The 25,601-nt window shown below is 43.8% G+C and overlaps 1 protein-coding gene across 7 annotated transcripts in view; it reads right to left on the bottom strand.

The window, feature by feature from the left end:
• LOC147031777 (ras-related protein M-Ras-like) overlaps window positions 1-25,601 on the bottom strand; it is a 787,730-nt gene that overhangs the window by 160,858 nt on the left and 601,271 nt on the right. The window contains exon 2 of one of the 7 annotated variants that reach the window (XM_085867535.1): window positions 1,625-1,666. The exons of 5 other annotated variants lie outside the window; for them this stretch is intronic. Coding sequence is in view for 1 of the 2 variants with exons in the window: in XM_085867515.1 (XP_085723641.1) it covers window positions 25,339-25,544 (206 nt within the window). In the remaining variant the exon portion in view is untranslated. Of the gene's footprint in view, window positions 1-1,624; window positions 1,667-11,023; window positions 25,545-25,601 lie in introns of those variants that run through there. One more of the 7 variants, XM_085867515.1, reaches the window with a different exon arrangement.

Raw genomic sequence — 25,601 nt, 5'->3', positions numbered from 1 at the left:
TTTGCCCTTTGTCAACGCGCTCTTCCATGAGTTTCGATTTTGCATGACAAAACTAAAAACAAGCAAACGCAAACGAGAATGCCACTTGGTGGAGCGTATACCTCCAGTGAGTTCAAGTAACAGACAAATTTTAACATCACCTGTTCAGAGGAGACTGAGTGAATTTGGCCTTCATGGTCGAATTGCTGCAACGAAACCACTACCAAAGGAGACCAATAATAAGAAGAGACTTCCTTGGGCCAAGAAACACGAGTAATGGATATTAGGTTGAACAGTTTATGTTTTGTGTCCCACTGATAGGTCGGATCTGGATCCGGATCTTCACCAAATTCTAATCGGCTTGGTCTTGTCAGTTGTCACCTCCCCAACTCATCCATCAAGTTTCGTCCAAAATCGTCCATTTGAAATATCATGCTATGTATCATTTTTAGCACATTCTCTCAATAGTGAAGAATCATTTAAAAACTTCTGGTGTCGGAATCTGTAGCCAGGTTTTCACCAAAATCGAATCAGCTTGTTCTTGTCACCGACCCAACTCATCCACAACATTTTGTCATAACTCATCCACAACATTTTGAAATATCATGTTATACAGTAAACCATCTACTATAATGGGGGTTAGGTTTATGAAAAATTCCGCGAGAGTTAAAACTGCGATCGTAGATTCCAAGGACCAATGGGAAGAGGAGGGGTTCAGTTCCTCGACTTCGACAAAATATCGAGGAAAATCGACAGCAGCCAGAAATAAACACATTACAATTTAAATAAACACGGGTGTACATATATGATATAGAGTGTGTACATATATGATATATAGTGTGTACATATATGATATAGAGTGTGTACATATATGATATATAGTGTGTACATATATGATATAGAGTGTGTACATATATGATATATAGTGTGTACATATATGATATAGAGTGTGTACATATATGATATATAGTGTGTACATATATGATATAGAGTGTGTACATATATGATATATAGTGTGTACATATATGATATAGTGTGTACATATATGATATATAGTGTGTACATATATGATATAGAGTGTGTACATATATGATATATAGTGTGTACATATATGATATATAGTGTGTACATATATGATATAGTGTGTACATATATGATATATAGTGTGTACATATATGATATAGAGTGTGTACATATATGATATATAGTGTGTACATATATGAAAGAAACACCCACGGACATCTCTCACCCGTGAATGGAGGGAATAGCCTATCAGCTCTCACCTTCGGCTGGAAGAGCATGGGAGGTGTCAATTTATTCATATAATCCTAGTCACCTGTGTTTAGTCGATTTAGTGAGAGCTGCTTGGATATTCCCTCCATTCATGGGTGAGAGATGTGGGTGGGTCTTTATTATTTGTATATTCATTGATTTTGACATTTGCACGTGGTCCGTGCTTGGGAGCCTCATTGGTATGCATTGCTGTCTGCGCTGTTGCTGATAATTGGCCAATAAGCGATGAAACCGGTCTGGCTGCTGAGGCTGTGTGTATGTAGCATTGGGTTTCTCATGTGTGTACTATTTGTGAACATCTTTATAGCTGTGGAGGAACTCTGGGAAGGGTTTGAAATGGCAAAGCGCTTACCTTGTGTAGGCCTTCTTGGGTTGCTTTATGTGGCTTCTTTGGCTGGAAGAGCATGGGAGGTATCAATTTATACATAATAGATATATATACATATATACATATATATACATACATATATAATATCATGTTAACATTCAAATAAACATGTAAATACAATAAATACAGTGTAAACTAGAAGGGTACTTGGAAAAGCACATACCTCCGCCACGTAATGCCTGATCCACGAGAACATATCGTGCCCATTACATTTTTGAAATATGCTATTCAGTGCTATATATAATTTTTGTCCCAATGTCTCAACGGTGAAGAATCACTTCAAAAATTTGCGGAGTCCGATCTGGATCCAGATTTGGATCTTCATCAAAATGTAATTCACAACTAAAAAAAAAAAGTCCACAACTTTTTGAGATATCCTGCTCACAAACAAACAAACACATCGACAGGTGTGAAAACATAACCTCCATCCACCTTCGGTGGCAGAGGCAGCTAACTATCTTCTGTACTAATAAATGTCAGTGTGTGTGTCTGTGTGTGTGTGTGTGTGTGTGTGTGTGTGTGTGTATGTCCTCCATAACTCCAAAACCATAAAATCTATCAGCCTGAAACTTTGCATTAATTATAACACCCATTTTGAAGATAATTAACGACCTCACTTAATTATATCCTTCATCAGGTGATCCTTGGCCACCTCGCTCTCTGGAGTCTTAAGGCGTCTCCTGGGTAACCTCGCTGGGGTCTGAAGCCGCCATGTTTTTTGGCCTGCTCAACCATGCCTTGACTTGGAACAGGCCGCAACGATTTCTTTATGACAAGTGTTTTTCTTCACTTTCCTCACTCATATTGAATGACTCGAAGCTTCAAATCGCTGGGTATATTGCTATGCTTATAAGCACCCGGAGACATCAGCATCCATTGCTTTATTTCATTTCCACACGTGTGATCACCACGGGTATCTCTTAAACTCAGGAGAATTACAAAATTTAAGCTCCAGAATTGAACTTTCACGCAGTTCCAACTCCTAGAAAAGTATTGATTTGTCTATTTCGGAAACATGTTACATTTCGGACATTTCCGAGAGGTGTCGCGTCTCCAGGGAGATGTATGTTGAATATGATGGTTCGGTGATTACCAATAGCGTGCCAAGGGAGCTGCTTCTTATCATACGTTTCGGTGGAGTGCTTGCTAGAATGCTTAAGCCACTTGGCGAGCGCTCTCCAAGGTGCTTGGTTGTTCGTTTCGGGGAAAAGTATATGTGCTTTCAATCTCACATGGATTAGACGTACGTTTCTGCCTTTGTTGGGTCCCGCGGTGCCATGCAGTGGGTGCCTCAGGAGGTGTCTCATCCAATGAAAACGTGCAATTTCATTTTTACAGGACATCGCTTTGTTTAACCTTTTTGTGCGATCTCCTGTTGTAATCCACCTCTCACTTCAACATCGATACTTATGAAAAAAAGAACAATAAGATCCATCCGACCAGGTGTTCACCATGTTTGTTCTCGCTGTGAAGGCATAGAGTATTGGCTGACATTTTGTGGTCTGTGACACGATACATTTTAAAAATGAATTCCGCTAATTTCCCACTTTAAATCGGATCGTCTTTCAAAGAGTGCTGTTTGAAGGTAAATCTTTGTGTTTGTCGTTTTTATTTACTTCATGCGTGTGTACATTTGCACGCGTGTGTGTGTACATAAACTGTATTAGCACCATGGCATTTGGCACCGGTGTGTGTGTGTATTATTGGTTGCTATCTCCATATAGGGGTTTCAGAAAGTATAATGGAGCCCCCCAGGTCTCAAACTATCCACCTCCGTGTGTGTGTGTGTGTGTGTGTGTGTGTGTGTGTGTGTGTTTGTATGTGTTTGTGTGTGTGTGCGCACACGTGCCGTAGATTGGTATCTTCATATGCAAGTTTCAGAATATGGAATGGAATCCTCCCTGGGTGGGCTCAAAGCATCCACCTTCATTTCAGTAAGGGGTCACGATTCATGGACCAAGCTGTGAGGTTTTTGTTTTCTGTTTTGTGCCGAGGGCTCTCTTCAGGATCGTCACTGAGCCCCTGACAGTTTCCAACTGTAGTTCGTTTGTAGTAATATTCCAAGGGATGGTTTTTAATTTCTCTGTGAGGTTCTTTGTCATCATTTCCGAAGCTCCAACTATCACTAGTACAACTTTGGTATTCTTCAGCTTCCTGGATCTTTTCACTTCATTCTTGAGGTTTTGGTATTTGGTCATTTTCTTGATTTCTGCATCATTTAGTCCAAAATCAATGCTATTAACACCTCAATGAGCAATACCTTCTTTTTTTTTGTACCTAAGTATGATATGTGGTCGCAACGGTTTGTTTTCGATGTTCACGCTTGATGGGATCATTCGGTCATACGTGAGCGGGACTTCCATGTTTTCAGTCCATTCTTTTGCTTCATGTTCCCACGAATTCTCTGGAACTGGGATATCAAAGCTTTTTTTTGCAGATGTGCCAGTGGATTACTTTACAAACTCTGTTGTGTTGTTATGTGTACAGCTGTTCTGACATGAGTTTTTTTTTTTTGTGTTCGGTCATACAGCACAACATATCACTCTCTATGCTAACCCCACCTCCACCCCTCACCTTTCTCTCTCGTTTTTTTTCCTCCTCCCCCCCCCCTTACTCTCTCTGTCCCCTCCTTGCTCCCCCTCTGAATAAAATACAGCACTCTCCTCCCACACCTCTCTCTCTCTCTCGCACCCCTCTCTCCAGCAGTGCATAGCAATGTTTGGTGAGGCGTCGCTCTCCCCACCTCCACCCCCTTCTTCATTCTTCTCCCCTTCCCAGCTTCCCCTTCTTTACCCCACTCCTCGCTTCCCCTTCCTCCCTCTCTCCCTCCCCTTTGTTCTCTCCCTCCATCTCTCTTTCTCCCCTCAACCTCCCCCCTTAAATACCCTCATCAGCGAAGTGACGGGTTGTATTTGCTAGTCATTAATATTCATGAGCGAATACCCCAATTGTACGCAATCTTCCACGCCACATGACCACTCAAGTTAGTTGCACATACACTTAAAAAATTTAAATACGGGCTAGCCCTTTAATTCCGTACAGCAAAATTACTAAAACCACGGGGGCTATGACATTTTATCTCTTTTTCTCCTTATTTCCCCGGAAGTTTGGATTAATTTGAAGCAACTTTTACTTAATTGTTTCTCTTCGAGGAGCGCTCCCATGTTTCAGCTGGGAAACAGACAGTCAACGTAAGTCTGTTATATATACTGTATCTCGGGGGTGAGTTAGAGCTTTTTGCGAAGAGATCCAAGTAGGAGTAGATCAAGTGAAGAAGCAGCTGGAAAAATTAAGGAATGATAAAGCTCCAGGGCTGGAAAATATGCATTGAAGAGTTTTGCGGAGGATCACAGAGCAGAAAAGCGAGATGTTAACGGATATCTTTAACAGCTTGTTGGTGTCAGGACAGGTACCGGAGGATTGGAGAGTAGCAAATGCAACACCATTATTTAAGAAAGGATCCAGAGGAGAATTGGGGGAACAATAGACCTGTTAACTTGAATTCAGTTGTGGGGAAGGTGTTGGAGATATTAATTAAGGAATGGATATGGAACCATTTGAATAATTTCAGACTGATTAAAGGTAGTCAGCATGGATTTACCAAAGGGAGATCACATTTCACAAACCCATTGGAGTTCCAGAAGGTAGTTTCTGACCGAGTGGATAAGGGAAGTGCTGTGGATGTCGTGTACTGTATCTTGACTTTCAGAAAGCATTTGATAAGGTACCAACATAGGGGGTTGTTAGCAAAGGCGAGGGCTTGCGATGTGGCTGGAAGTGCAGCTAACTGAATTGGAAACAGTAGAAAACTAGAAGGGCATTCGGTGGAGCGCATACTACTGCCATGCAATGCCTCCCGATCCCCAAGAACATATCTGGCCCAATACATTTTTGAAATGTCATTCTGCACATCGTTTTTCGCCCTATCTCTCAATAGTGAAGAATAACTTAAAAAATGTAAAGACAAATAAAAATTTTAAATAATTATAATAATAATAATAATTTAAAAATTGGTGACGATTCGGATCTTCACCAAAATTGAATCAATTCATCCTTGTCACACACCCAACCTGTCCACAGCTTTTTGAGATATCGTGCTACATATCCATTGTTGGCCTCATCTCTCAATGGTGAAGAATCACTTAAAAAATTCCAGTAGTCGGATCCAGATTCGGATCTTCACCAAAATCGAAACATTTCGTCTCTGTTGTGAGAGTGTTCTGTATTCACACACCCAATCTGCCCATCAAATTTCATCCGAATCCGTGCACAACTTTTTGAGATATCCTGCACGCAGACAGACAAACGGGTGAAAACATAACCTCCTTCACCCTTCGGTGGCGGAGGTAATTATGGGAACTATAGAGTGGCTCTGAGTGGAAGGATGTCTTACTGGGAGGATGTAAGTAGTGGGGTACCTTCGGGATCAGTACTGGGACCATTATGGGACCTATAACATAAAGAAATGCAAGGTGCTGGGGATGGGTAAGAATAATGAAAATTGGGATTGCATGATGCATGGCGCAGTCTTGGAACATGTCACACAGGAGAAGGATCTGGGGATGGTAATAGACACAGAGAGGGAGGAGGATAAGCAGACAGGAGAATGCTAGGCATCTGTAGGTGAAGCTAACAGGGTTTTAGGTTGTCTTAGTTGGGAGAAAAAGTATAAATCAAAGGAGGTAGTTTTATCACTGTATAGGAATTGTGTGAAGCTTCATCTAGAATGTATAGTTTTGGTCACCGCATACGAGGATGGACATACAGTAGCTGCCATAGAGAGGGGACAGCATCGAGTTACGAGACTGATTCCAGGGCTATCTAGACGAAGCCATGAGGAACGTTTGAAGGTGACAGGACTTTATACATTGGAAAGGAGGCGATTGCGAGGGGATTTGGTAGAGATGTAATAATGAAGGGTGTGGACAAGATTAAAGATAGGTGAAGTTGAGTTTCTCAGCAGAGTGGGTAACTGCAGAAGACTGGTGTTAGGACCAAGGGTCATAGCTTGAGGGTAAAGAAGTTGAGAGTTAGGACAGTTTTAAGGCAGGGCTCTTTCAGTCGGAAAATGGTCCATACATGCAATGGTCTCCCCGGAAAGGTCGTGGCAGCGGAGGGATGTACAAGTTTGAATGGGATTTATAAGGTAACTGGGTGCATTGGAAATAGAGGGGTAGAGGGAGCGATGTTGGCTTGTGTGCATGTGTCTGCTGTATGTGGATGGGTAACGATACTGGGGTTGGAGCAGAGCAGGCATGATGAGCCGAATGGCCTCCTCCTGCACCAAAGTTCCTTTTGTGTGCTGCACTTGTTTGTATACCCTATTTACAGAGCATTGCTGCTACTATTTACCGAAGCAGTTTCTTGGCAAGAGTTACACTGGGTGGTTTGCCATTGGTTTCCCAGTATTGTTTGTCTGTACTCTCTCTCCTTTTTTAAAATGCTGAAGGTCAAGCAATGAAGCAGCATGTACCATTTTAGAAGTATTTTGGTATGACTCGATTGGGATTCAAACCACCGGCCTTCCAGACTCAGATCGGATGCTCTCACCATAGATTGTGGTAGCTCAGATCAGGGTTACCTACAATGCCGTGGTCCATCAACAGAATGACTTTATTTGCAGGTTCTCATTGACAAGAGAGGTGGTCTAAAGCTCTCGGGGGAAGGGGCCATGCAGTTCTATTTTAAAGCTGGTCCACACTTTCATTGAACGTTTTCCAGTGGGCATGTGATGTCATTTTGATTCCCCCCACCCGAAAGTTTGATCCTTCTCCAGCCTATCCGAGACAATGTCAAGCGAATATGGCATTTCAGACACCAAAAACACAGGTGAAGTGGGAGCCCTAGCTTACCACTACTAAGTTACCTTTCAGCAATGATTATCAGCTGTTTTAATGTACCCACCCCCTCGGAGACATTTAGTTCTCAGAATGTTTCCATATTTTGTGTACAATGCCTATTCAGATACATATGATCTTGGACAGCTCTAAGCGTTGCATTATGGCGAGTGAGTGATTCATCACTTTGTTGACAGTCGACATTTGTGTTGCAGGAGCATCGATGGTCGGTATATCTAGCCAATGTTGTCCTGAAGGACTGTGACGTCACCTTCACTCAGGATATTGAAGCCAGTCCGGCTGCCGATTGATTGGTATTCTTTCTCTGATACACAGGTCATAACCCAGATGAGGTTCTTCCATCTCGCAGGCAGTAAAATGGCAGAGTCGACGTCTATGCCTTCACTTTGGGGTGTCACCTCTCTTTGCCCACCATTGTGTGTGGGCAGCATCAGTGGTGAGGCACTGAGACTTCTCTTCTTTGTCTCGTCAACAGGAAGAAAAGTTTAAGCTGGCTGCATGTCAACTGCCTTAGCTTGGTAGCAATTCTGTTGACTCGGTGGGATGTCCCCTCACCCCTGCTGGTCTCCAAGTTAGTCATTGTTGTTCCAGGCTAAGGTAATGAAAACTCCAGGATGGGTGTTTGCTGGAAGGGAAACTTCATTGTTTGACACTGAAAGCTTCTGCAGACCCAGGGCTGTGTCAGTCTCTTCCATCTGAGAGTGGGATACACTGTGCCAGTCAGTTTAGGGTCTGTATTAGCTCCAAATTCCCAGTCAGAGACTTGATTGCAAATGGCAGAATGATGTGTTGTGGGTGGCTTTGTCTTGCCATGAGTGATAGCATTTACAAGTCATGACCAAACGAGCTCACAAGCCGTTGAACTCTTTGGGATGCATGGTTGTTGTCCTTGGTACCTATAAACAAATATCCTAGAAAGAGGGTGACAGACTGGGATGAAGGGTCCACTCTCCTCTGCTTCCACCACTAGTGGTGGCCAGGCCTGGGGAAAATCTTGCTTTCTCATGTCTGCTCTCACCTGAAAGGCTGATTTGCTATAACGTCTTCTGCAGTGAGAGGTTTCAAGATCTGCAGCTCCACTTTCAGCATCTGGTAGGCTTTGACAAGTTTAGTTATTGACAAGAGGTCAGGGTAGAGAAGACGTTTCCCTTTCTTATTGGCGAAGATGTCTAGGGCTCCACCAAACTCACTTTCTAGTCTTGGGTGGAGGTGCTTCTTGAAGGAGTCCTTCACCTGTTTCATGACAAGAGATTTCATCGATGTAACCAGTTTAAATGTGAGATCGATCGGCCATCACTGTCACCTGAGGGTTGGTGAAAAGCTCATTCCTGATAAACAGGAACGCCTCATTGTTCGAGTGACTTTGAGCCGTCTCATACTGAGCTTCATCAATGTGGTCTTCATCACGTGTCGCACTGCTGGCAGCCTTTTCCTCCCTTGTGTGGGATCTGTAGCACAACCTATGATTGTGCCCTTCTGCTGCTACTACGAGGTGTCTGCTGACAAAAGTAAGAAATCTACGATATCCAATTCTGATACTGGCATCTGCTCACAGCTCCTGGTATTGTACAAGTGATTTTCTTGTTTCCTCTCCACGAAGAAACTTGTTGGCTTTTTGACAAAAGCTCTATTCTGCCTCATAAACTCTGGATGTCAAGCTTGATCCTTGCCCGGAAGATTTCCTAGAACTGGCATTATTTTCAGACTCGTCTGTCTTTTCCTCTTTTGTGCTGATAGCATTGTGAAGTCTCTTCATCGTGAAGATGTTGCGGCATCTTCGATGACAGTAAACGACTGGGATGTCTCCATCAGGTAAGTCTTTCGCCAGGTCAAACATATTGGAGAATGTATTCTTCATTGGGCTGCATTCAGAAAAGTGTTCCACAAGTCTAAAGTTTGAGGGGATACCGGACCGGCTTTGAGTCTGTCTCCTGGTCACAGCAATGTACGAGGCAATCCGTGCACAGTCACTTTTTGATGGCAAGGAGTTCCTCGGTCTCACTGCTGTGTATTTTCATTCAAACACATTTAAATGTGATAATTCCGATTTGAGAAACTGAATTACTGCACTAAAACCGTGATTACAAAAGTAAAGGAAGGGTGGGATCTGAAAACAAGTTTTGTTTGTTTGTTTGTGTGCAGGATATCTCTAAAAGTTATAGACGGATCCGGACGAAATTTTGTGGGCAGGTCTGGCGTGTGATAAGTATGAATTGATTAGATTTTGGTGAAGATCTGCATCCGGATCCAGATACAAGAATTTTAAAAGTGATTCTTCACCATTGAGAGATAGGGCTAAACTAATATATAGCACGATATTTCAAAAAGTTGTAGACGGATTCGGCCGAAACTTGGTGGACAGGTTGGGAGTGTGACAAGGAAGAATTGATTCGATTTTGATGAAAATCCGGATCTGGATCAGAAAATTATTTAAATTTTCAAAGTGATTCTTCACCATTCACCAAAGAAGACATGTGGTGCTGACATCTCGTCTGGCCCATGGACGAGCCCTCCGCGAATTTAGGTTGATGGAACAGTTGCATTGAATTCAAGTGGTGTTCATGTTGCGCAGGCTTGATGGATCCAATGACCTCCTGCGTCAAAGATTTTGCATGTTATCCTCATTGAACTGCATCTAAGACTGGAAAGATTATGAGCGGTGCGAATTCCTCACCACCAAGCACCATCTTGGTAGGCCCACTCGTAGCAGATGTATTTCAACTCGCGGGATAAATTATCGGGAGATCTTGAATATTGAATGATAATTTTGGGTTGAAAGTCAAAGTCGATGTGAACACTTTCTCACATCAACAGAACGCACCGCGGGACGTGGTGAAATCATGCACCGGGCCGAGCAACATGGCGGTGTGTGCGGAGGAAAAGGGGCTGTGTGGTGGCGACACAATGTTGTGTGCAACGTGAAGAGCCATAATCCTTCCAGTCTTGTATACAGTTCAATGGTTATCCTGATGTTCGAGGGAGGGTTAGCCCAAGCAATGATTGGCTGGTCTTTCCGTCAGCCGACGCTCTCCGAGACGTTTCCGAGGTGCTCTTTCTCCTCCTTTGTCCTTACAGCACATAGAGCAGGAGCAATGATTAAGGGCTCAAGGCAACAATAATATGGTTGTTGATGATTGTGGATGATATAATTGTTTGTGTGTTTGGTATAAATGATGTAAACACTTAGATCAGGGTCAGGGTTATTATTTCGAAAGGAATTAACTATGTAACCATTTGTTTTTGTTTAACTTGGTAAAGAAGAACAAAGGGCCCGTAAATCAAATTTCAGAACTTATTGAAACACAATAGATGTCGTGCATCCCGTTCAGTGGAATTTTAAAAGGTACGGGACAGGTGGAGGTGATGAGGTGTCCCATAAATAAACAGCAAAATGAGGATGTTCAGGGTAATAATAATAATAATAACAAGTCTGAAGACGACGATGGTTCACGAGCGGTATTTGACGATGTACATTGTTTCAGAAGTCAAGGATGAGACAATGTGATGATGTTTGACCAATTTATAAAAATGATCAACATGATGTGGTACGAGTGACAGGTTATTAGTTGCAAAATGTCGAAAACCCGGTTTCGTTCAACAACTTTCAAAAAATTTGACCTTTGCATAACCTTTAAGGTCACAAAACAATGTTGTGGACATTAAAATAAGGAAACAGGATACGTGCTATAGCTTATTGGAGTAAGTTCGTCAAAGAAGGTAAAAACCCCAGTTCGATTCCCACAACTTTGAAAATTTGACCTTTGTGGCCTTTAAAGGTCAAAGGTCAAGGATTATGACCTTTGGTGCAAAACTTTCTCCAGAACATTCCAGGAACAATATAACGTCATATAGGCTATATGGCAATTCACACTCATCGGATTATCCATACTTTGATGAAATCGGCGTAAAAACAAAGTTGAAGGGGGCGCCACGGGCAAGGTGTTTGAGATAGAGAAAAATGGTTTCAAGACGTGAGGTGGGGAATGACCTCAAGATTATGCATAAAAAATATTGTCATCCTCGCTCTCAAAGTTTGGGCGGTCGTATTATTTTTATGTGAAAATTTGCAATTTTCCAAGTTTTTGACCTTGTGACCTTGACCTTGGGACGAAAATGAAAAATCGGACAACAAGTTTAAGATAATTCATTTTGCTATTCAAATACCGAAGAACCCATTCCATTCAGTCAATTCCCGAGGAGAAGATAGATTTTTAATCCGACTACCCCATAAAAATGACTATTTTTGGGGGCGTGGCTTCGCCCACGATGGGCGTAGCACGCCCTCATCCAGGAAAACACAACTAGACATTGATATCGAACACATAACCAAGTTTCATCAAGATAGGATCAAAGTCCACGGATTATGCTCTGGACAAACAGATACACAGACATAACGAATATAGTGGTCACTCTGGCTAGCGCTCGTGAACCAATAATAATAATAATAATAATAACAATAATTGTGGAACGTCGATCTGTTGTGCATGAGGCACATTGTGGTCCACCATGATGGGTAGTCGTGTATTCACCAGGAGGTGGCAGTACACCATTACACATCAAATAGGAGCTGATCACCACATTGTCTATCGACTTACAATTCAGCGGAACGGTCTCAGAGACGAATATTTCTCTCACATAGCAGCAAGGGGCTGACAAGATGGCTTAGATCAGGTACGCACACTCGTCTTGAAGCTGTCTAGCCTGGGTTTGAATCCCAACCCAGCTATAAACTGTCATCCCGGTGTTTCACAGGTAGGGCGATTCATCAATGTGTGTGCCGTCTCTCGTATGGACGTTAAACGGGACGTCTCGTCTGCCAACATTAGTTGGTTCACGTTAAAGACCCCACAGTGTCTTTTGTGAAGAGTAGGCAAACTATCACCGGCACCATGAACAAATTCCAAATTCTTGCCCTAACTAGTGATGGGAGAGGGATGGCAAACCATCCGGTATAACCCTTGGCCAAGAAACTGCTTCTGCAGGACCAACGCTCTGAAACACAAAGTATGGCGCATCGGATGGGAGTAGCAAAGAAAAATGGAATAAAAGAAAATAAGTGCCAAGTGTTTGTGGGGTCCAGGCGCTACACCTTAACTGTTCCCAAGACAACAAACGCAACCAATTCCTACCCCCTTCACAAAACCTCTCCCCATCCCCTATTTACTCTTCATGGGGCCAACACTAATTAGACCAGGTAACTCCACCTTGGACATGCTGCTTTCACTCTCCCAACAGTGGTGGATGCACTCAATATCAGACATGAGATCAGGGTCGTCTCTGGACATATTTCGAGCTTTTGATACAGTCTGGCATCCTGTCTTGCTCTCTAAACTCTCTGCCTATGGCATCCAAGGCCAACCCCATACACGGCTCACTGACTTCCTCTACTGCAGGAGCCAACGTGTGGCACTGAAAGGAATCCTTTCATCTCGACTCCCTGTTGAGGTTGGAGTACCCCAAGGCAGTGTTTTGGGCCCAGACGTATTCCTAATCTTCATCAACAATCTCTCTGACTCTCTGGAAAATCCTCTTTATCTATTTGCTAATGACTTATGATTCCATCATCTGCTGTGACATTCCCTATCCTTCAGATATGATGGTAGCAGCGGCCTCTTCCCTTGCTTTAGACCTTGATCGAATCACAATCCAGTCAAACACTTAGAATATGTTGTTCAATCCTGAGAAATCTGTCTCTGTCTGTCTGTCTGTCTGTCTCTCTCTCTCTCCTCTCCAAAAGGACCGTCTGGTGAACCCTCCAATCTACTTCCCTAACAATCCTCTTGAAGAAGTTCAGTGTCACTCAAACTTTTGGGTCTCACAATTAGCCATGATCTTTCTTGGGCAAACCACATTTGTAAGTTGGCCTCGAAAGCCAGCCGCCAACTCGTCATCTTCTGTCGTGCAAAGTCCTTCCTTGGCACACCTGAACTTCTATCTACCGACAAGGCCTTCATCCGCAACTTGAGGGAGTATTGCTCTCCCCTCTGGGTGGCTCCCCTGCCTCACACTTTGCTCAGTTTGATGTTATGGAAGCCAAGAGCCCTTCAAGATTATTGCAATCTCCAATGATGAAGCTGAGTCAATGAACTTTTCCCTCACAAACAGATCGGTGGTCTCTCTCTTATGCCACCTCCTTTCTGGTCTTGCACCCTCTGCTCTTTCAGTGGTTTGTCCCCCACACAGATTTATGCATGGTGCATGTGCTCTGTTGGGAACCCCTTCGAGTAAAACTCCGAAAATACAGAACCACTGGTCACCTCCACTCATTCATTCCTCTTTTTTCCCCACCTGTGCAACCAACTTCCACATTCTCTTCAATCTCAGTCTTCCCTCCAGGTCTTCAAGATAGCTGTTTACCACCATTTCAGATCACTCCCCCATCCAAAACCATGATACTTTCTACCTCCATTAACCCCCACCCCACTTTCAAAATTTCCAGTTTTTCCTTCCTGAAATCTATCTTCTGTATCCGTGTTGTCTACCTTGTGCATTTTCCCTACCACAGTCAAAAAAAAAACATGCATGGGTGGGCGCTCCTATGTTGAAAGTTTTGTATCAGTCGCTCAAGTGGTTGTGGAGAAAACTAACTTAAAAGCTAAGAAAAGGGAAAAAGTGAGGTCCTCAGCCGACGTGCCACAACATGGTCAAGGGTGATTGAGGATGCCTATTAAGAGTGAAATATCTCTCTTTATTATTTTTCAGATGCCAACTAAGTTTCCATAGGACCCCTTCAAATTTTAACATGGGACATCTCGAATATCGAGCCATGATCAAATATTTTCATATCAAGGGAATTTATGCTGATAGAGTGAAAACATTCTGTCAAGATGAACCCTCCTGAAACACAGTGAAGAAGTGACCTACTGGTTCAAAGTGTGGCAGAGCACAGAAGACGAGCCAAGGTCATGACATCTGATGAAATGGTGAATCCTGTTGATGAAACAGTGCTGATGACAGGCATATCATCTGCTTAGCTCATGCCTATTAGACAGAGCCTATGCAACTGTTTAGCCAGCAGCTCCTTAAAAGGAAATATATACATATGTATGTATATATTACGGTTGTGGAAATGGACCCCCAATCATTCAGAGATATGTCGCAAAATCCACTTAGTTATGTCATTCATTTATGTAGTAGGTAGACCTTTGCCCTTTGTCCATGGGATATGCGTGGGGGGGGGGGAATGCATTGTGAGTTTCACATGTTTCATTCCCAGAGTAATCTCCTCTGACTTTCCAAGTTTTAGTCCACCAATCCATCTTTCGACCCCAATTTAATACAATCATCTACACATCCATCGGCAGTCCCTCACCCTTTAGCTTCCAAACGGTAACTCCTCACGATCCTTCCCTCAAACCTTCCTCCCCTTTTCATTTGATATCCAAACCAACCCCCCTTTCACCACCATGTCACTATCTCCACATGTCACAAATCACCCTGTTAACTCTGTGCAATGGGTCCTTGAGCATGTGCAAATCACCTTCAGATTAAATAGATTTCTTTCTTCTCATTACTGCAAAACTTCCCATTGAACACATGTGACGTGATCAAGAGAGCCATAACTATAGTCATTGTGCAGCAGTTCCTGGGGTGTGGCTTTGTTGTGGGACCAACGCTCTGAAGATATGGCCAGGCAGAGACCAAAGAGAAGACGACCAAATGACAGGAGTCGTAAGCACCCCATCCCTCGGCAATTGTAATAGGCCAGATCGGTTTAACCTCCAGAGTGTGGATGTGGAAACCAGTGGATGAAGTCGGTGATATTGAGAGCTTGAACAAGTGAAGTATCGAACAAGAGATCGTGCATGCTCCCATGAACTGTTTCATTCTTTCTGGTGTGTCCACCAGCCAAGCTGGTGAGCTCTCAATGGTGTGTCCAAGCTCTCAATGTGAGCATCAAAGCCTCCCCTGGGGAAAACACCACCCTCAACTGTACCTTTGGTGTTCATCCAGATGAGATCGGCAAGTGCTCTTGATGCCTTTCCATGTAACTCTCGATGCTAGACTTTCCACGCATCTTGTCTCATTTGCCGGGACTTTTGACTCGTCTCGCTCTCGTCCATCAAGCTCTCCTTACCCCGAGTCTTTTGGTCAAGCCTACGCTGACATCTGCCTGTTCGGACCACAAGAGCTGCCAAGGTGCAGCTGGCATGTCACAAGCTTGCACGAGTCTGCACGAGCTTGCACAGGTCTGTGTAAGGTGTCAGGAGTCGTTCCCACGCTCCGCTCTGCACTCTATCTGATTTCTTTCGATCAACGTTTTTCCAGAATTTTTCTGATGGCGCGCCATGTTTTATGTTTAGTTGTAGGTAAGAATGTGTAAGTGGGCTCCGTAAGCATTAATAATTACTTTTCTCTTGCGCCTTTTAATTGTGATCTTGACTTGTAATTCCTGTGTGCCTTGTCATTACATGCCCATTGATTGCTGATTATAAACATGCCCTGAATGGATACTGCTTTGTTGTGTTTGATAAATAAATGGACTTGTTGAAGGGTTAAACATTTACGACCTGCTTGCTTCGGCCTTTCCTCCATTGGTCCAATTCCGTGTGTAAGCATAGTTAGACGGGAAGTTCTGTCCCACTGATTTGCTCTGCGATTATCCATTTGTCAACCACAGTTCATTCGGCCATACGTAATAAGTAGACAGGTGGCTGTTGAGGGCGTGTCCCCAGTGAGTGTTGCCAAGCCAACAGTAAGGTAACGCGTAGCCAAGGAGCGAGAACCCTGCATGGGTTTGGTAATTTTAACCAGTGGCTTCAGTTGCATAGCAACCCATCGGATCATGAAGCTATCCCTGGTTGGCGGCCTCAGAAAGATGAAATTAGTGTATGTGCGGCGTATATCTCCGTCTATGTGATCAATTTGCTTTCAGACCTGGTGTGGGGAGGGGAGAGTAGGGAGGAGTACCCACGGGATTTTGCACCCCCCCCACCCCGGAGCGGCAGAGGTAGTACCTCGCTGCTTGTCAGGGGGACCGGCTCCCACGAGTTTTATCAGATGACCCCTGCAGACCACCTTTCCGGTAGAGTGTCCAGGGGACAGGGCCACCAATCCATCTTTCGATCCCTCTTTAATAATTACTGATAGACTGAGAGGTCTTTCACGATTCTGTTGGTGATGGTGCATGGCTGTTCTTAGTTGGTGGAGTGATCCATCTGGTTGATTCCGACAACAAGCAAGACTCCGACACGCAGACTCATTCTGCGGCCCTGCCTATGGCCCTTCGGCCTGGTGTGGCCAGCGGACTAACTTCTCAGAGGGATGAGCAGCTGCAAGCCGTGCGAGATGGAGCAATAACAGGTCTCTGATGCCCTTCGATATCTGGAGCCGCACGCACGCACACTACACTGGATGGGTCAGCGTGTACCTTGCCCTTCGACTGGCTCGGGTAAACCGCTGAGCCTCGTCCGTGATGGCGACTGGGGCTTGAGATAGTGTCCCATGAACGAGGAATTCCCAGTAAACACGTCATCAGCTGGCATTGATCAAGTCCCTGTGCTTTGAAAACACCACCCATCGCTATGACCAATCCGACAGTTTGGTGAGATCCGCGGATCAGCCCATGGACGGACTGTCCGCAATACACGATACATGTTGTGACAAGTTGTTCTTGTGTTGGCTCATGCGGGTGTGCCGAAAAGATGAGTGAACTTGATTTTCTGGAGGACATAAAAGTCGTAACAAGGGGGAGGAAGGGGAGTCGGACCCGTGTAAACGGGGCACCCCTTTCCGAGACATAGTGGTAGCACCCCACGTCGTATAGTAGGGTCCCATCCCCACAAGCCTGGCCATACCATGGACCAGTCATCAAAATCAGGTGCGTAGTTTCAGAGAGGAGAACAAATACTTATTTGGGGGGGGGGTGGTCAAACCCCACCCCATAAACCCCCTTAATGAGCGCAAATTTTGATGCGGTCGATACACTTTGGTACATCATGTGTGATGAAGGTCGTAGTCAAGTTTCATCAGAGTTGCGTGTATAGTTTGAAAGAAGAGGTTGCAAGTGTTGATGGACGGACAGACGGATGGACGGATGACGCGCCATCCCATAAGCTCCCCGGAACTCCGTTCCAGGTGAATTCAAAATTAAAGTTTTTTTTTCCTAAAGGAACATTTTTGATGATGAAACTGGACAACCTTCGTCAACGTATCTTCCCAGACCGATTTGTTCGGTTGGATCTTTGCAATGGGTCCACACAACCTCTCATAATGCATGAAATATGTTGTCGACCATGGAAGCTGTTTATGTTTAAGGTCGAGGTTCAGTTTGGCCCTGAATCCTCTGGACAGTTCATTCGTCAAACTTGATTCTGGAGAAATACTACAACTTGGGCTTACCCATTCGAGGCACAGTTGGTGAATTTCAATCTGGAGAACACACAAACAAAACCAACAAATGATCATTCTGTGCGTCACGCATTCTCTCTCATTCGGCCCTTGAAGATCCCCTGGTTGATTCTGAACTCGCAGTGTCGATAAGCACGTTGAACTCAAAATGATTGCCTTCAAAATCCCATCATCAATTAGATTTTGATCAACGGCCTTTTGCGCATTTTATGAATCCGAGTGGCATCCAATAAAGTTGGGTTCACCTCTCGACGACGCACGATAGAACGAACTGTAATAACTGTCCTCGAAACAGAAGGCAGTTCAGAAAGAATGGTTTCATAGGCGAGAGATAAGACCCCGAGTGTTTGAAGTGACACCATCGATTAGACAATGATGGGTTGCCCGGTGTTGTGCAGAGGAATCACACTCCTCTTAGGAGCTGTCTCGGCTTGGTTCGATTCCCGACCCGACCACTGAACTCTCGGATTGGTACTTCGTCGGCAAGGGGTTGCATCACAAAGGGCACATGGGTCCGTCGGCTGAACGGAGCTGCTCAAATTATCTGGTGCATGTTAAAGACCCCAGGGCTTTTCAGAAAGACCCCCAAACTCGAATCGTCCATCGTTTCACCACCTTGCCGGCATTCTGGTGAAATCACACAACCAGTCATGGGAGAGGCACCGTCTCTCTCTCTCATCATGACGATGCAGCCAACGGGTCGAATTAATCACGGAATCCCTTTCTAATGTGCGTCGCAAAATAAACAAGCTCAAATGAGCTAAGATCCTCGTCCTCTTAATGATGACGTCATAAAAACGAATATGACGTCATTGTGATGTATCAGGTTTGCGATAAATTATCTGTGCTAATGCCCGGCTTGATTCCCGCAAACAAAATTCAAACAGCTTGCCAAGTTTTGGAGATAATGGTATAGGGGATTTCCATTAGCGGCGATATTTTCTCAACTTTTTTTTCTAGGAAGAATTTCCAAAATCGGAGATGGTTACTGCCTGCGCGTGGGCTTTCTGCATATACATGGCAAGTTTCACGAAGATCCGATGAAAACTCTGGGTTGTGAAACAAAAAAAATGTCAAAAAATAAGAATGACGTCATAAAAATTGATATGACATCATAGTGATGCATCATGTCTGCGGTAATTCATCTCTGCTAATGCCCTGTTCGATTCCCGCAAACAGAATTCAAAAAGCTTGCCCAGTTTCGGAGATAATTTTTTAGGCGATTTCCATTAGCGGAGAAATTTTGACGTCATAATTTTTTTTTTCTAGGAGGAATTTTAAAAATCGGAGATTGTTACTGTCTGCGCAGGGTATCTTTACATATATATGCCAAGTTTCAGGAAGTTTCGATGAAAACTGTAGGTTGTAAAACAAAAAAAGTCCATAAGAAGAAGAAGAACAACAACAACAACGTGAGTAAGACTTAGAGATCCTCCACGAGGATCTAAAAAAACAAACAAACAATTAATAACACGTCACAATCGATTGGCGGATGAAGCTCCGCACGTCACGAACTATCCAGATCTCGATCCGCTGAAGTCGAAAATGAAAGCCAGAAGAGCGTGTGGTATCACAGGGACACTCCGCCACTCATCGAAAGAAGAAACAGCGACAAGACAAGCGGTGATGGCAGCACAGCAGTTTTTTATTGGAAGCAGCGGGGAACGAGCGAATTGATTTGCACGACGCGCAGCGAAGAAGCTCGGCCCTACCCACTTGGGTCCTCTCGTGGCTCTGCCCCGTCCACTCAGGCTTTCCCATTTGGCTCCGCCACCACCACCCCCAACGACGCAACAAAACATACAGTACGTCAAAATCGCGATCACGTGTTATCGACGAGTCAAAATATAGAGAGAAAAAAAGCTCTTCGATTACAACGGATCCAACGATAGACATCTCGTGATTGGTACAACACCGGCTCTGTCCATTACTATATTATCATCTATCTATAATTCCAGCAATCTCTGTGTGTCTGTCTGTCTGTGACCGCTGTTTCTCGACAACTACTGGTCCGAGATCTAATTGAAACGTGCCAGCTATATTGCTGGGGACCTGCGCATGTGCCTTTTCGAGGTTTGATATTAATCGGACAAGTGGTTCCCAAGTTATGGCCATTTATTTACCAACCAATGACAGGACACTGTGCTATGACGTCACAATTCTTTTTTTTTTCTTCTTTTTTTTTGCACGTACGGCCACGCACTTGTATAATATAATACACAAAATTAGCCTCGTATCGATAATTTGTATGGTCTGAAGCAGCGAGGTTATACCTTGCAATGCCTCAAGTGTGATTTCAGGTGTTTCTTCTTTTGTTCTTTTGAAGGTGTTTCCCACGAGCCATATTTTGATTTTCGAGTGAACCTGATGAGCGAGATCCAAATCAACGATACAATTCACAAGCTTTCCCCCTTGTTTGAACAATGACGTCACAAACGTTTTGCCAAGTGGGAACAGGAACGATCGTTGAGAACCAGAACAACAAGAAACGCGACGTATGTTCAACAGGCATTGTCAAGGTCAAGGATCAATCGGTCACATGTGCCTGTACTGGGATATTTGGGGTTTTGTCAGATTGGTATACAGCACATTCCTTTAATAGGTGTCTTATGGTGAACAAAGTTCAAATAAAGAACACAAAATGTATCATGCTGCTGGAAACAGGTGTATGCAGGTAAATATATATACATATATAAATATATACTTTCATATCGATGGTTCAATTCTTAGATCGACAGTAATCTGTACACCCCGGTGAGGCTCAGGATTGTTCAATGCTCAATCTTGTTTTAGCTTTCATGATAACCCTGCTAGTTGCATGGAACTTGGTACGTAGTTCGAAGAACCAGTTCAGTTACTCAGATCAATATGATTTTGACGTACCATACTCTTTCCAGAGCGTGGGCGCTGCCGAAGCAATTTCTCGACGAGGGTTATCCCGGGTGGTTTGCCATTGCCTTCCCAGCGGTGCTTGTCCACGCCTTATCCTTTTAAATGCTGAGCATTAAGCAAGGAAGCAGCACGCACCATTTCTTGAAGTCTTTGGCTGGACTCGACCGGGGCTCGAACTTCGAACCACCAACGTCCCAGACTCAGAGCGGACCCTCGAAACCATGACATTACAGATTGTGGTAGCTCAGAGAAGGGTTATCTATTCTGCAGTGGTCCATTAACAGAATGTCTTTTCGTCATTAGCATGTCATTAACAGAATTAATATTAACAGAATTCCTCAAGGATCAACTTTGAGAGCTGCACTTATCAAATTGTAAGAATTGTAGCTACCGGCCAAAAACAAGGTGTTCTTGTGTCCAGAAGTGTCACTTTCGACACCAAAGTGACACTTCTTACTTCTTCTGCAAAAACCTTTGATCTCTTGAACAGGAAAAAAAATGGACAGATCACAGATCAATACGATTGACTCTTCATTTGCAAGCCCGACACATTACTTGCGGTCATAGCTTCCATGAAATCACAATGACAAAGTTAAGGATTCTGCCTCGAGAGTGAGGTGCTGGTTCGAGTATGGTTTCCGTTTACAGTAATTTGGACACCGAGTGAGAATAGGAACAAGAACACGTTCTTACAGCACAAAGTGTTCTTGCTCATGCAAGTAGAGCACTCTGGGTATCTGAATCTTCTCTTTCTCTGATATCAAGGTGGGTTTTAAGGATAAGGAAGAACACTTTATCTTGATTAGCAACAATTAAGTGTAACAAAAGAACCAACAGTGTGTTGCAATGAAAGAGGACGGACATACATGGAGCTCATCATAAATCCATCTAGTACAGAATACTACTGCTATTATAATTACTATTACTCATTTAACAACCATTTTCCCATACTAGGGGTTGGTCAGCTGATGACCTCTACTTAGTCCTGTCAAAAGGATTCTCCTCCATTAACACCAACGACTACATGTCTCTACTGTTCTTGCATGTGGCAGCTTTGGTTGCTGGGTAGCTATCATTTCTTGGAGCACAGCTGTGCCACTGATGCTGTGCCCCTCTACCAGTACACTAGTACTCATTTCACAAACCTCACAAGGATGACAGGCTAAGTCAACCCCATCTGGTGTTAATTCAGTGGCCAATGGGGCTCAAACACAGGCACCTCAGATCCCAAGCCAGCCACCCGAACCACGAAGCCAACACCAGGCTTATATCTCTACTAATCGTATCCTGCTGGGTCTTTCCCCCTCAACTACTAAACTAGTAACTTTCTTTACAGACTCATCTTCTCTCTTTTTCTCACTACATGCCTAAACTCCTTTAGTCTTCCATTTCTCAACTCTTACTCAGTACTACTGGCATGGAGCCTCTTTCTTATGTCCACACTACTCTGCTTATCCCTCAGTGTTACATCACATATCCATAGCTCTGTCCTCTCTATTCTCCTCTCCTCTATTTAAACCCCAATTCCCCATGTCTCATGACCGTACATCAAAACTGCTCTAATACAGGCTAAATATACTCAACGTTTTACTTCGCTTGGGATATTTCTGTTTGTTTAAATGACTCTTCACTCTCTCTACTTATTCCATGCTCCCCTTATCCTGGTTCTCACAGCTAACTGTGTGTGCTCCACCACTTGCATCAAACATATCTCCCAAGTAACAAACTCTCTTTAAACTTTTCCAGCTTAACTTCAAATCCTATATCTACTACCCCCATGTTATCTGCATCTTGATTTACTGGACATCTAAAACTGCCATCTGCTACACCCAAACTTCCTCTAACTCCACTGCATTTCTGATGACACCTCCTTTTCACACACACTGAATATAATTAGACTCTTCTTCTTTAGCACAAGTCGAACAGGGCTGTTCCTACTCCCCTTCTTCCCCACACAATCGTCAAAGCTTTCTCCAACAACTTCACTCCTCTGTACGATGAAAGAAGTCGTGGGTCACCTTTCATCTTAACTCTAGATAGGTGTTATCCCTGGGTTTTCCCATTCTGTACGGATGGGTATACGCAGAGGTACACCTATTTAAGGTAAACAAAGGCACAATTATACTATCGAACCAATCGTCTCGCTAGGATATACAGTGTGTCCACTTCTCCATGAATCCATCTTGTATCTGCACTGGGAAGTGAAATTTGGATAATCTCCAACAATGGCTGAAACCATTTTCTCTCTTTGTACAGTTTTAGAAATTACACCAATGTATGAACCTTGCGGTTATAGCGCTGTCAGTCAAGTGGCTCAGAGAGAGAGAAAGAGAAAGAGAAAGAGAAAGAGAAAGAGAAAGAGAAAGAGAAAGAGAAAGAGAAAGAGAAAGAGAAAGAGAAAGAGAAAGAGAAAGAGAAAGAGAAAGAGAAAGAGAAAGAGAAAGAGAAAGAGAAAGAGAGAGAGAGAGAGAGAGAGAGAGAGAGAGAGAGAGAGAGAGAGAGAGAGAGAGAGAGAGAGAGAGAGAGAGAGAGAGAGAGAGAGAGAGAGAGAGAGCCCTAAATATCCCAAGAGATGTGCAAGCCAGATTTTCAATCAGAGAGGTAACGACTAAAATAGACCCCAACAGAATGTCACGAAGAAAGGGTTAAATATAGAGAAGGCTTAACAATAATAAAAAAAAAACAGAGTAACGTAGATAAATCAGAAATGAAAATAAAGACAACAGAGGTAGCAAACAGCGCAACAGAAAACACATTTTTGAAGCCACAATGGTTGTAACACAGTGCTCATTTTGCTGGTTTACAGTACCCAAGATCAAATGCAATTTTTGGACGACAATAAAGACCACCAACCAAACACCCCAGACAAAACCACTCGGGCTCACCTACACCGAAGAGAGAAGCACAAGGCGCATTCAATGCGTGCTTCGACGACGCTTTCAAACAAGGACACCGAATAAGACTGCAGCCATCAGTGTGCGCTTGCAAGAGGTGCTCTTTTTCGCTCGTTTCCCATCCGGGAGCATTCTAAACGATTGAGAGTTTAAGGTGAAGACCGACTTTACAAAGAGAAAGAAAACCCCTCGGTGATAATGAAGATTACATGTTGTTTGACAATCCTTAAAGGAGACTTTTCTGCTGGTTGTTCATTATTATCGGACATGATCCTGATAGTGTGATAGATTTTGTGCTTTGTGAAAATTGTACTTTCTCTAGGTCTTGGTTTCGGTTATTATTCCGAGAACAGCAGGTACGTTAGAAAAGCTTTCGTAACAAAGGGCCGATTGTTCCATTGATGACTTGTAAGACATGTCGGGTTATGTATTTGGTAATTAAATAATGAATATTGTATTCTAATCACCTCCAAGTGTGTGTGTGTGTGTGTGTGTGTGTGTGTGTGTGTTTGTGTGTATGTGTGTGTCAAATACCCAACATGACGTGCTTGAGACCACTGGTATATAGAACTTGCAATTATGACATCTTTGGCAAAAGACAAATTTCAGCAAAAATGTGCTTCTGCAAACTCGCGGGGGGGGGGGGGGGGGAAATATGTAAATATAGTGAAAGTTAAATGAGTGAACGATGTGTTCTTCGGCAATGGAGGAACACAGAGTGAAACTTTATACAGGAGTTCGATTGGAGAGAAAACAATGCGGAGAGGTTGGCAGTGCGACGGAGATGTGGAAATGAAGTTACCAAAACGGACGGGTATCTGTGCGATGGAATCACGTTTACGATTAGGATATTTCCACGGTGTTTGCATTTTACCAGGCAGTGACAACAAACAGGTTTACTTCCCTAAATGTTAACCTCATTAGAATTGCAACCCACACGAACCCAAATGCGACTAATCACAGTAAGCGAGCATTGCCCAATGGCCACATGGCAGGAATCCCGGACAAACCATCTGCTCTTTCATGTAAAGTCCACAAACTCTGACAGGGACAGCTTTCCGTCTCACGACTTGGTTTGCTTTCAGGCAAGTTTGATCAAACACACGACGGCAGCGGCGACAGTCATGAAATCTTAGCTACATATTTTGTCTGCAAACGCAACAAAGGTGATCCACCGGCTTTGAAAGATGTTCCAACTGTAGGAAGAGGGCACTAGACATAGATGGGATGTTGACAGATCTTCGTGCAGAACTGAGGTGAGTGCAGGCATAAGGCCGAAGCATCGGGACAGTTGCGAGGATAGCGGGGTGAAGTATGGGGGCGAGCAATCGCGTGGCTTAAACTTCTTATTTTTTTCTGATGCATCAACTGACAGACGCTCTTCCAACCAGCGTTTGGGCTGCTTTGTTCGACCAATATGGTTCAATGATGTTGCAAACACTTTGAACTAAAGGTTTCTCGAAGGTCCAGCAGGGTGTGCGGTGTAACGCCATACCAAGTCTGCTTGTGCAATTCGATGCTTTTCTCGTCGTGTTCCACCGCACCATGCAGCCTCATCATGCCACACCACAATACAGCACGTAGACCTACGCCACAACAACAAACTTTCCACATCTACGGGTCCCTCCAGTTCTGCAGTACTCTATGCCACAAATCCCGCGATGCCGTGTTGAGTGACTCGCTCTCAAATGAAGTATTCCTTTTTGCTGTCATCGAGTGAGTCAGGGAATACCGGCTGAGCTTCAGCCATGTTGGCAGTGCCGGCACTCTGCTCAGGTGTATCTGCAGGTTTCACCTCGCGCGTGTGGTACGTGCCCTTGTGCCGAAGTAGGTACCGTGCGATTAGCACGAGCAGTGCTAAGATAATGAACACCACGGCTGCAATTACGCCTGTGAGCACACAGCCATCCCAAAAGCAAATCGATAAACTTCAATCAAAGAAGAAAA

Source organism: Eptatretus burgeri, chromosome 2 (genome assembly GCF_056783735.1).
Source record: "Eptatretus burgeri isolate ZD-2024b chromosome 2, Ebu_testis_v1, whole genome shotgun sequence".
NCBI classification, from domain to species: domain Eukaryota; kingdom Metazoa; phylum Chordata; class Myxini; order Myxiniformes; family Myxinidae; genus Eptatretus; species Eptatretus burgeri.
Note: the sequence above shows the minus strand (reverse complement) of the source record. Positions and strands in the feature narration are given on the sequence as shown.